The sequence below is a fragment of the Anomalospiza imberbis genome, chromosome 3 (genome assembly GCF_031753505.1).
Source record: "Anomalospiza imberbis isolate Cuckoo-Finch-1a 21T00152 chromosome 3, ASM3175350v1, whole genome shotgun sequence".
In the NCBI taxonomy this organism is placed as follows: domain Eukaryota; kingdom Metazoa; phylum Chordata; class Aves; order Passeriformes; family Viduidae; genus Anomalospiza; species Anomalospiza imberbis.
In genome coordinates, this window is record NC_089683.1 from 100,167,156 (window position 1) to 100,179,376 (window position 12,221).

At 38.7% G+C, this 12,221-nt stretch overlaps 1 protein-coding gene across 5 annotated transcripts in view; it reads left to right on the top strand.

Annotated features, from left to right (window-relative positions):
• ALK (ALK receptor tyrosine kinase) overlaps window positions 1–12,221 on the top strand; it is a 408,209-nt gene that overhangs the window by 304,185 nt on the left and 91,803 nt on the right. For all 5 annotated transcript variants that reach the window (XM_068186034.1, XM_068186032.1, XM_068186033.1 and 2 more), the window contains one exon: window positions 3,129–3,256. In XM_068186034.1, the coding sequence (XP_068042135.1) occupies window positions 3,129–3,256 (128 nt within the window). The remainder of the gene's footprint in view (window positions 1–3,128; window positions 3,257–12,221) is intronic.

Genomic DNA, 12,221 nt, shown 5'->3' on the forward strand with positions numbered 1-12,221 from the left:
TGGTCTGTGTCATACAGTGTGTTATATAGAAGGTCTGGAGATCAGAGTCCCAAATCTGCCACAGAATGATGGCAGAACTGATTCCTATCCGAATTTGCCTCTGCTGGCCCTGGAGCTATTTTTAATATCCCTGATAAATCCACCAGTTAATGTCATCTTTGTCTCCAAAGTAAGATGCTGATACTTGGTATTTCTTTTCACATGAATCTCTGAATCTCAGGCAACCTATTGTAGGAATTTTTACCACAAAGTATGAATATATTTTGTAATGAATCTGGGCTTGAGTGAGTCTGCCTTTTCTAGTCTTGTGTTGTGGTGATATAAAACACCTGCTTGGCAACAGCTCTGGGAGTTAATAAAGTTTCAGTGGTAAACTATGAGAGGCCTGAGAATCTCAAACTAAAGTTATTGCACCAGTAACTCAAAAAAGCAATTCCTAAAACTCCTGGCACATTTATCCAGAGGGTTAGCAGTAGCACAGAAATGGAAATCATTGTTGAGAGCCAGTGCGTACTTGGAATTAAAATCCATCAGTCTTCTGAAGCTGAGAAAAACAATTTTCATGACATACAGATGCTTTTGTATTTCATAATCAAATTTAATCTAGGGTTGGTTTTGGCTCTATTTGTAGGGAAATCTGTATCCTCTAATCCTTATAATATACCTAAGTTGAGATGACATCAGAAGAAATAACTCACACAGAAGCTAGGCATTTAAAATACTCTCAGTGCTTTACTCTTTAATTTCAGCAAAAGCAGATTTATCTCTGGTGGGGAGTGGGACAGAAAAACAGCGAGGTCGCCAACATCCCTCTCTTGAGTGGGAGCCTGGAGGACAGAAGGTAGAAGATGAGAAGTGGAACTGAAAATAAATGTAAACAAAAAATGAAATTTATCAGTCTATTTTAACTCTTCTCAATGGAGAAAGAGGGAGGAGGACACCTAGTAAATAATTAAAAAGCTGCATTTGCTTTTCTGAGTTGCACATTGAACTGCAGTAGCTGCCAGCAGGGGCCTTCTGCAACCCTTGCTTAGGGCTTTTCTTTAGGTCCTTCACATACCTGTCAGCAGCTTCCTTGCCTGCTGAGAATTTTGTTTAGTTCAGTGGAGCATAATGACACCACTGTGTCCCTGAGGAGACAAACAATGTGTCTGCCTCTGGAACCAAGAAAAGTCTCCTTGCTTTAGTCACAGAGAAAGGTCTGCAGTTTAGGATTGATCCATGCTCATAGCAGACACAAATGATGGTGCAAATGTCATAAGCACATGTTGTTATATTTCCTTTCAGAAGGGTGTCTTAACTTCATAACATCCAAATTTTGGCATGCTTCTGGAGAAGGAGATTCTTGTAAAGGATGCCAGATAAACTTTGTAGCTTCTTGTGCTCAGAAGATCTGTTCCAGAGGGTTCCCTCCCCCCCACCCCAAAAAAAAAACAAAAAAAAACAACAAAACAAAAAACCCCAAAAAAACAACCCACAAAAAAAAACCAAGCCAAACCAAAAAAATAAACCAAAACAAACCCCAAAAAAACCCCAAAGGTCTTTTTCATACAGGAAGGTGATAGAAGTACTTGACAAGGAAATCTCTTTGTAAGAGCAATAAAAAATATGGAGTTTTGTCAAAGGGCAATGAAAAATTTCTGACAACTAGAAATAATTACAGTCTTCCCCTAAAATGCTTAATACCCGTGTTTAAAAAAAACTTCAGGAAACACAATAGGTTTTTGGTCTCATCTTTCAAAAATTGTAGCTGGAGCTGCATTTCCTAATAGGCTTTGTTTTCCTGTTGGTTTGTTAGGCTCCAGCTGACCACTTACATTATGCTACAAAGGGATATTTTCCTTGGTGCTGAATACTTCCTGTAACAGAAGAGAGAGGTGAAAAAATTGAATTAATAGTGGCTGAGTGACTTTACAGAATCTCTTGTCTCTGATCATGTTTATGGTTAGTGAGCAGGCCCTGATAAACTGGAGGAAAACAGGGGATGGGATCCATATCACTGCTGAGGAAACAGTGCCTCTTGGGAAAGCAGCCCTTCACAAACGGTGTCAAGTGGTTTTATTGGCAGCCTGTACCCAAGGATGTAAAGGGAGATGGGCCAGACCATGTTATTGTACAAGTATTTAATTCCTTAACATTTTCCTTGCAGAATTCCAGAATACTGGCAAAAAGACAGATGCTTGTGTTTTTACTGTCTACCTTTAAACAGTAGGATGTCCTGTGGGATACAGAATTGGAATCAGGTCTACGAATAGTTCTTGTGCTCTCTGGCTGGAAGTTATTTTGGGTAAAGCAGCAGACCCAGCTGATCAGAGGGGAGGAGGTAGACATTAAAGACAGCCAGGTACTGATGTCTTCTAGCATCTCAGTAAATAAATTAGGCTCATACAGGCTTTTTGTTCTCATTTACTCTTGGCAACAAGCAGACTAAGTTGTAGCACTCTTGGTGTGTAGATGTTAATCTCCAGGGCTGCTAATTCACTTCCTTGATTTACTTGCTGGGAATTTTTGTCATTTGAGAGGGAGGTAAGCAGGAAAAGAGGGACAGGAAGTGGAGGAGGAGAAACAGCGTGTTTTAGATGTGGCACTTCGTGCACAGGTAGACATTCCAGCCAACTGCTTTGGAAGCAAAACATTTTACCTCAACCAGTGATGCAGTGCTGGGAATTAGAGCTATTGTACAGCTCTGGAGACTGCCTTATTTCCTGAGTGACTAAGAGACTTTTTGGTGAGACTCAGGAATGATATTTAAAGGGGCTGTGCACGTGTGCTACAGATTTCACAGCTTGCTTTGCACAGAGAGTTAAGCTTCCTTTAAACAGCAGGCAGACATCTGGGGGCACAGAAGTGTGACAGAAGAGAGCAATAAGCTGCTGTTTAGTTGGGTTTCCACACCTTAGCTGGGTGGAAATCTTGGTGAATCTTAGAATCTTGCTTTTGCAAAAACCATGGGAAGGAAAGGCCCTGACCATGGGGCACTGTGAGGGAAGTGAGGACCGGGGTAGGAGGCGCAGTGTGACCAGCCATAAGTGGAGCTGCTCCTTTGGGGGATTTGGTATTTGTAAAGTGGTAGCCTTTCTTACAGCTCTTCTCCTGTGTTCTTTCCTTTTGCTCTATGACGAGACCAGATGGGTGCTGCTTCAAAGGAGAGTTGGACACCTGGAGAAACCATTTCGGATCTCACTGGAATATGTTCCTAATGGGAACAAGAGCGTGGCAGCCGTGGATTCCTTCGCCATGAAGAACTGCAGTTCAGGTAACAGAGTATTTTATTGTTTTTAGCTCATAGTGCTTTGATGCCTTTTCGGAGAGAAGCATGATTTCTGACTGCTGCAGGCACCACAGAAGGAAGGGTTCTTGTCAAATGAATAATTTAAATTAAAAAAAAATAAAATAGGGTCCCTCTCAGGGAAGGATCTTTTCTAATGTTGCCCTAAAACTTTCCTTCAGGAAGTTAAAAACAAGTTTGTTGTTTTGGTTTGGTTTGTTGGGTTGTTTTTTTTTTTTTTTTTTCCCATTTGGGAAGAATAGCTATAAAAATTTAATTTTGGGAGAAAAGAAGCAGTATTCATCCTGGCTTGCCAGATGCATATCCTGACAACTTCACTTTTCTGCAGCAGAAAGTGGAACAGATGAGGGGTTCCTAGACAGACATCTTGCAAGCCATCTTTTTTTTATGTTCATGGTCACAAATTTTGGGGTTGTTTTTTAAACAACTGTGGAAAACTTGATTCTAATAAAGTATGCCTTTCTTTGGCAATGTTCCAAAGCAGTTATTGCTGAGCAGCCCCTAATAGCTTCATGTAATGTGTGGAATTTTAATAATGGGCAACCTAAATGGGGGTTACTTTTTTAAATACAAGCTATGTAATCAATCCAAGTATGTAAATTCAGTGCTCTGTGCCAGAAGCAGCTGCATATTAGTTCTACCAGTTTTATGGACTCTGTGAATCATTCTGAAATCTTTAGGTGGTGTGTCAGTGAAGAATATTACTACTTATAGCTCTTAACACATTACTTTTTGTCCATTTTATTTATTTGGAATAGTGCTGAGTTGAGCTGCATGTCCTTCTTTTCAACCTCTCTAGGACAGGGAAATGTGCTGCAGAACATACATTATTTTGGTCATTTACCTTGCTCTCCACAAAGGCCAGTTGTATTAAAGGATTTATTGCACTGTTTGTACATAAAGGTGCTCTCAGAGCACCAACAAGAAGCAGCCTGACATTGTGCTGGAAGCAAAGGCATGTTTAGACAGAAGGTGCCTGTTCTGCTGCTGGTGGAAGGACATAAGCCATCCACAGTGCTTTGGGAATCCAGTGCAACAGGATTTGTAGCAAACAGCTACTCCTCTGCCCTGCTTATAGGACACAGTGTAAGAACAATGCCACCAGAGAACACAACCACTTGTTCTCTTATTTTCAGTTGGTTTAGGTCACTAAGCCTTTTGTGTGCAGCTGAAGATGTGGCAGTGTACTTTTAAAAGGAAAGAGGTGGTGATGAGCAGCTGAGGGTGACACCTTAAGCTTGGAGAAAATAGGGAAAGCAATAAGAAAAGATTAATCTAAATATAATTTTTCTGCAGCTGTTAGAAGCCTTTGGGCAGCTTAGCTACTTGGATACCTTAATGCTACTGAATCTCGTAAAACATGAGTGAATTTGAGAAAGAAATATCTAAGAAATAGAAACATGCCTTCAGCCTGATTTTTCTAAGCCTTTTGAAGACCATAAACACAATTTAAAATTAAATTGAGGTGTACATGCAATCTTAGGAAGTTTGGCTACCATTTCCATAAGCACATATATAGAAAAAGTCACAGAATCACAGAATGTGCTGAGTTGGAAGGGGCCCATGAAGATCATTGAGTCCAAATCTCAGCCCTCCTCAGGACACTCCAAGAGTCACACCATGTGCCTGAGAGCATTGTTCAAATCCTTCTGGAACTCAGTCAGCCTTGGTGCTGTGACTACTGCCCTGAGGAGCCTGTTCCAGTGCCCAACCATCTTCTGGGTGAAAAACAACAAGGGCTTGAAGAAGGTCAAAGTTTGAGATTGGAATTTGCTTTTGCATATTGGTGATTCCATTTTTTTTGAGTTCCTTAATCTTAGAAATGATTTTGCAGAGGAAAAAAAATATTTCATCTGAACTGAAAAATAACTGTTTATATGGGATTGAATGGGAAGTTAAAAACTTAAGGAGATTCTGATGCTGATAAAATTCTGAATTTTTAAAAATTAAAAGTCAAAAAAAACCTAGCTAATTGTCACTTGAATACCTTCACATTTCCCAATTCCCATAATAGAAGGAAAGCTCTTACAGTCTTTTCTCAACCTTAGGATTTGAATCTGATCAGAGAACCCCTACAGTCAATACAAAGACTGCCTGTACTTCTATAGGTTTTGTTTCAGGACGACTAACAGGTAGCATTGCCTGGACTGCTACAACCAATTGACTTTCAATTACTGACTTAAATGTGAAGCAAATTGTGTTTGTCAGTGTGTAAAACCTAAGCTATTGATTACCTAATTCTCTTTCTTACAACTTACTATTTAAATAAGTGCAGTAGCCAAAGCAAAAAAAAATCCAAATTGCAGAGAAGTAATATATTAATTTAATAACATCAGTTAAGAAATTTGATACTTATACAAGTAAAGTAATTGGTACAGTGGCATTTTATAGTGGATGGTAATTTCTAGTAATAAAAATAAGGTTAATTTCCTAAGTAACGTATTGACTTATTTATGATATTTAATGGGCTTCTTACTGATTTTTTTATTGCAGTTGTAAATTAATAATTTGCTAACTTATTTCCAAAAGTCTTAATTAAAGTACTTATTATTAGGCACAAGTAAATGACAAGACATTGTTTTACTTAGCAATGTTCGATTTACCAATTCTAAGTAAAGTTTTACCTAAGGGGTGTGGAGACCAAATGCTTCTGAAATGTCTTAAAGCTTTAATGATGCTCCAGGGCCGTTAAAAGCAGTTATTTCAGACACTCAGCCTGTCCAAGAGGAAGCACTTAGCTTTCAAGTTTTCAAGCTCAGTAAGCAACATAAAAACCATTTATTTTGGAGAGAAGACCGTGTGTTGTTGATTAAGTTAATGCTTCTGTCCACTCAGCAATTGCCTTTTTTCAGTAGATGCTGCAAGTACACAGAAACACACATTACCTTTGGAGCTGGTAGGCAGTTCTGTAATGATCTGATGGCTGTAATATGTATGTAAATTCCCGAAAGTTGGAGTTAAGGTGGTACTAAAGGCAAAACCCTTGATCTAAACACAGGACCTCTCAGGAAAGGAAAAATTTTGAAGATCAGGAGGTGATTTTACTGAAAGAGGAGAGAGCAAAGAAAGAGTAAAAATACAGACTTACCACATGTCTGAAGAAATATGATCAACCACCAGATAGAATTTTTCATGATTCCACTTGATAAATATTCTAGCAACAGATTTATGAGTCAGCTGCAGGAGATCAATAAGGGCTTTCTCCAGACAGGATTGCTTATGCATCTGAATCATAACTAAAATGATGTTTCTGCGCATTCGGACAAAACCTGGATATGTATCATTTCAGTTTCCTCACATGCTCTCTTTTTGCAGTTTGTCTTAAAAATTAATTAGATGACAGGATGTTGTGGTTAACTGAACTTAATGAAATACCAGTGAGCCCCTTTTCAAAATGAGTTCTTGATGCTTCCTATTGGAAAATTGGCTAGAAAAGTTAACCTCTTCCCAATAGAAAACTGAGATTATATCAGTGTATAAGAGAGACTCACAGAACAGGAACCTCAGAAGAGAATCTGGCACAACCTTTGTGTGAAAGGGAGTCTGGAGGAGATTGTCTAGAACCCTGACCCAGCTGCATCTTGAAAACCTCCAGAGATGAAGCCTCTACCACATCCCTGAGGAGTTGCTCTGGCAACTGCATCTTCTGACTATAAAAATAATTAAACATACATATCAAATTGAAGCCCCACATGACACACAGCTCATTTAGATGTTAATAATTAATTTAAAAAATTGTATAACATTTAAGTAATTTTAATTTGGATAGAATTGCAAGATAATTACAGAAGTTTTCTTAAACCACTAGATTAATTGTGACAATAGTTGGTTTCATTATTTGCTTGGTTGTATTTATGGGATGGAAGAGAGAAGGTATGAACCTTCAGTAGAATCAACCATGTCATCTTATATGGTCTGGAGATCCACCTCTGTCCAGAAATTCAGAGGAACAGGTGAACAGAACAATGAGCAGTCAGTATTTTGCCATTGTTATAAAACTGAAAAATAAACATAATTTAAAGAAAAAAAGTAGTCATAATTGCAGAAGTAGCTGTCTCTATCTGAGGCTTAGGATTAACATTTACCATAATATTACTTGGCCTGTCCAGGTAATTTTTGTGGAAAAGAAGCTGGATAATTTCTTTTGGCATTCATGCCATGGTTAAGAACCTTAGGGAGCTAGAGAAAAGGTCCAGAGCTAATTGAAACCAGCAGGATTATTCAGTATGTTGGTATTATGTTTCTTCATTAAAAAAAATAAAATTAGGCAGATTGGCTGCATTTTCCATTGAGTGGCCTATGCTATTTATACAGTTCAACTGGTCTGGTTTTCCTGTGGGCCTAATTCCACTAAGTAGGCATTTGGAAAAGCCTAACTATTTTAAGAATATTTGCTTCCAAATGCTTTGGCGACCACCTTCTTTCCCTATTCACCTCTGCTCCCTCATGAGCTGTGACTGATTATTCTGACTTCAGCTTGTGTGCCAAGAACTATCTCTAACCTGCCTGTGTTTTAATCCTGTAGGGATCTTGTGTCAGAGAAAATACTGCTTTGCAGATGGGGGTGGTGGCTGTAGTGAAGTTAAATCATTTTAAAGTCATTCTAAAGTGAAAGTTATTTCACTTGTGGTTTGTGCCAATTTAAGTAAAATAAATTTAATGAACTTGTTATGGGGCTTATCTTTGTTTTCACTTTCATCTTTTTAAAATGAAGTTATTGTAATGCTCAGAATAAAAAAAATTAAGCAAATTTAGTTTTAGTATTGCTTCCAGAAGAGGCACAGTAACTCAATTAGTGGTAGAGTAGCTTCTTGCAGTAATGAATTAGTGATTATGCATTTCTGTTACTGGCTGTGAACACCTACTTCTTTCAGAACCAGATTTAGACAGTGGTGGTTATGTTGAATAATTTAATCTATTTAGAACCTTCATGTGCTCATCCAAGGAGCAGCAGGGGGGAAGCAAACCTGAATATCTAGAGAATTTGGGTTTCATAGGTCTGCCATGCCAGTTTGGTGATAAATGAGACAAGGTGTCCTATTGTTTTATTTAGTAATCCCCTGGTCATATATTTGGTGTTTTAAGATATGGAGGAGAGAGATATACAGAAATGTTTTATAATGCACTTAAAACTCATCTTTAAAATAGATGGTTTCATGCAAAAGGTGGAAAGGCTTGAACCTGCCACAGCAGCTCCAAATAGCTTTACCAGAGCGAGCAGCTTTATACTCTCTAACTCAGAAAAGGTTAGGTGGCTTGGGTTAAGAAACAGCATTGAGAAATCTCAGCCTTTAAAATCCAAAGCCTTAATAGTCTGAAGAGAAGGGCCTGCTTATAAGAAATACTAGGAACTGCTCAAGAGACATTGCAAATGTTGGCACTTGTGGGTCTTAAGTACTTTTTAACACCTTGAAGAATTGGCCAATACATTATCTTTTTAATGCTGTATATGATTTTTATCCTGACCTTCTCCTTTAATTAAGGCTTATTTCAACAGGGGAGCCATTGATTCAGTGAAAGAAAATGAACTCTGTAATCTGCTTTCCCCAAATTGAACTTATTTTTATTACTATTAATTGCTGCCACTTACTTCTTGTGATGTTTTAACTGCTTGGATTTATTAAAACAATCATAGGATTTGCTATTATCACTTGAGAAATGGGAAGGACAATGATGATTTACAGATGACCCAATGATTTTAAGCTGGTATTACTCCAGATTCAAAGATTTATGCAATCTGACTCCACTGTGTAAGTAGATGACAGTCTCACTCTCCCTTTTTCTCTCCATAATAAACCCCAGAAGACTGCTAGCCTGTAACAGAGGGCATGGAGATCCTTGATTTTGCAAAAGAAAGAGGGATAGTTTTGCTCTGAGTTCTGTTTTATATCCGTGAAGTTCCCTATTAGCTGTAGGAAAGTTCTGTTGGTTCAAATAGGACTGGTGTTTGGAGTTGTTAAGACCTCACTGTGCAACTTGATTCATGTTTGTGAAGAGTTGCAGTGGTCTTTGTGAAGAACTGAGAGATAGTGGGGAAGATCAGAAAGTCAGAACAGAAGAGGGAGATGATCAAGCAGAAAGGAAATGAGTCAGACTGAGTCAGCAAGAGAAACACAGAATCCCAGAATGGTTTGGGTTGAAAGGCACCTTAAAGATCATCTAATTCCAACCCCCCTGCCATGGAGAGGGACACTTCCCACTAGGCCAGATTACTCAGAGCCCCATTCAACCTGGCCTTGAACACTTCCAGGGATGCAAAAACCACCACTTCTCTGGGCAACCTGTGCCAGTGCCTCGCCACAGTGAAGAATTTTTTCCTAATATCTGAACATCTTCTCTCTCAGTTTGAAGCCATTTCCTCTTGTCCTGTCACTACATGCTCCCATGAAAAGTGTCTGTCCACCTTTCTTGTGGGATCCCTTCAGAAAGAGGGAGAGATGAGGAAGGGAGAAATGGTGACAAACCGCTAACGCTGAAAATAAACGACAAGATATCAGGCAGGAATAATTGGTCTAGATGGTGGAAATGATTAAAAAGTTTGACCAGTTAGTAAGTGATTGGAAGAAACATTTGCAATCCAATTAATTAACTAGAGAAATCTAGTTTAATCAGATAGTCACTCAATCAACCAGACTGAACTAACTAATTGGATAATCTGTTGAACCGGCAAAGAAACCAAGTGAGGGAAATGCAGTGAATTGTCAAAATTTAATGAAATGCGTGAGAATTAATCCATTAAGATTTAAAATTATCAAAAGCAAAGATAAATATGTAGGATATTCAGATGGAAACTAGTCCCTTTTTGTGGCACATGTCACTGGAGCCTCAGAGGCATTAATGAGCAAGATAGGTTTTGGAAGATGAAGAACAAGAATGAGGAGAATATGGCACAATAAGGAAAGAAGATATTCTGCGTTTGCATGAAAATGAAATAATGCCAACAGCAAGAATCTTATTTTTTTTAAAGCCTGCTTAATTGCCACACATACAAATGGTGGCTACTGAGGTGGTCACCGGTTCTCTGTAGTAGTGCAGTACATACCAGATTGAAAAAAAGGTGTAATTCTTCCTCTTTCTTTGCAGGGCAGAGTCCTTTAGGTTTTGGCTCAGGGCACTTCTGTACCTCAGGGCTTATCCTGTGAAATGTTCAAGTCCAGCTTGGTTTCTGTGTCTGAGAGGTCTCACTGTAAATCTGCCCCAGTCGTGCTATAAGACCCTGTCCAGCTCTTCCCTCTTTTTGTCCAAAGCCTTCCCCTTCGTGGCTCAGAAGCCCTGCTTGCTTTGTCCTGCTGTTCTGTTTCTGCCAGGTCTACTGCAGTCAGCTTTTGGAGCAAACCAATTGCTAAAATCAAACCACAGACTTCTTTTTTACAACCCTGCACTGTACCCAGCATGGGAGAGGTGTGGCACTGTGGTGCCAGCACTGATGGATACAGTGACAGTCTGCAGTAGAACAGCTGAAACCAAAAAGCCTTGACCTTGTAATTCCAAATCAAATCCATAACCCACAAATAGAAATGACAACTGAATAAAACTACTGCATTGGGGTTTTTGTCCCGTTAAAAGTTTAAGAATTGTAAAGGGGAATTAAGTTTTCTCAAAAGCAGTGCGTGCCCTTTTAACAAACGAAAGTCCTTTATGCTGCATTTGGAAATTCACAACCGGTGGCTGCCCATCAGAGTCTCAGGCAGTATCATTAAGCCTGTATGTTGCAATTCTTTTATTCTGAAGTTTTGAAAAATGTGGGGAGAGAGAGAGGAATGCTTAAAAGCTGCCAAGTGACTTTGGAGCACAAATTAATGGGATCCACACTCCTTAGTCCCCTAGGAGGTCTCAAAAATGCCATCATTACTGCCTGGCACTGAGGCATGCCTTCCATCATGGGGATGAGAAGGGAGGCAGCTTTACCCAGTGCCTCCATATAAATGAGGTGTACAGGGCTTTTATGAATTGAGCCTTTGAAAGCCCTTCTAGCAAGGCTTATTGATCAGAAGTCACACATGGATGGCAAGATCTTAAATTGCAGTCAGTTTTTATTACATGAAAGAAATTTTAAGAACATACCTTTTCCCCTCCCTCCCTTTTTAAAATTACTGCCTGCTGAAGTTTTCTATAACTGGGAGGTTGCAAGCAATTAAATGAGTCAGCTGGATCCTGGGTCCAATTCCAAAAGTGTAATGTTCATGGAACATGATTGATGGAGTATCAGTGAATTTGTAAGCACAGGCAGAGGATTAGATATGTTTTTTCAGATCTACAAGGAAATATAAATATAAATTAGTCAACTCTGTAAGAAACATTTATCATGTTCCAAAAATATCATCAGTGGTAGATGTTTCATTTAATATGAATACAGATTAACAATGCAGCTCTTTGGATTCCTAAAAACTTTGAGAGTTGAGAAGCAATCCATCTGGTTCTGTGAGATGCTGGGTTGTGCCATACTGGGATCTAAGCTATTTTGGTGGAATTTGGTGCACCACAATCCAGAGTAAATGATTTCTTGGAGAATACAGAATATTCCTTGCACTTAAACCCAAATGATGGACTGGATTTTTAAAACATCATTTAGAGCTGTAAGCAACAACTGCATAAATCCAGTGTTAGGTTATGTGGTACAAAAACAAAAAAAAAAAAAAAGAAAAAAAGGAAATTATGAAATTTCAATATTTCTGTAATATTATCAGTGTTGCTATTGATTTCTAAAAAGACACAAATACACTCTTGTCTCTTTAAGCACCTCATGGAATAACAGTGTATGTAGACATGTTCATGAACATCAGTTAATGAAACCATAACAAGAAGAAAGCAATTGCTCTAAGATCAGAAACATTAAGTGCAAAGTTTTGGCAACAGTGTTAACCCAGCCCTCCTGTGTATTCTTGTTGTACACATCACTAACAAAACAGTAGCAAAATGACTCTCCTGTCTG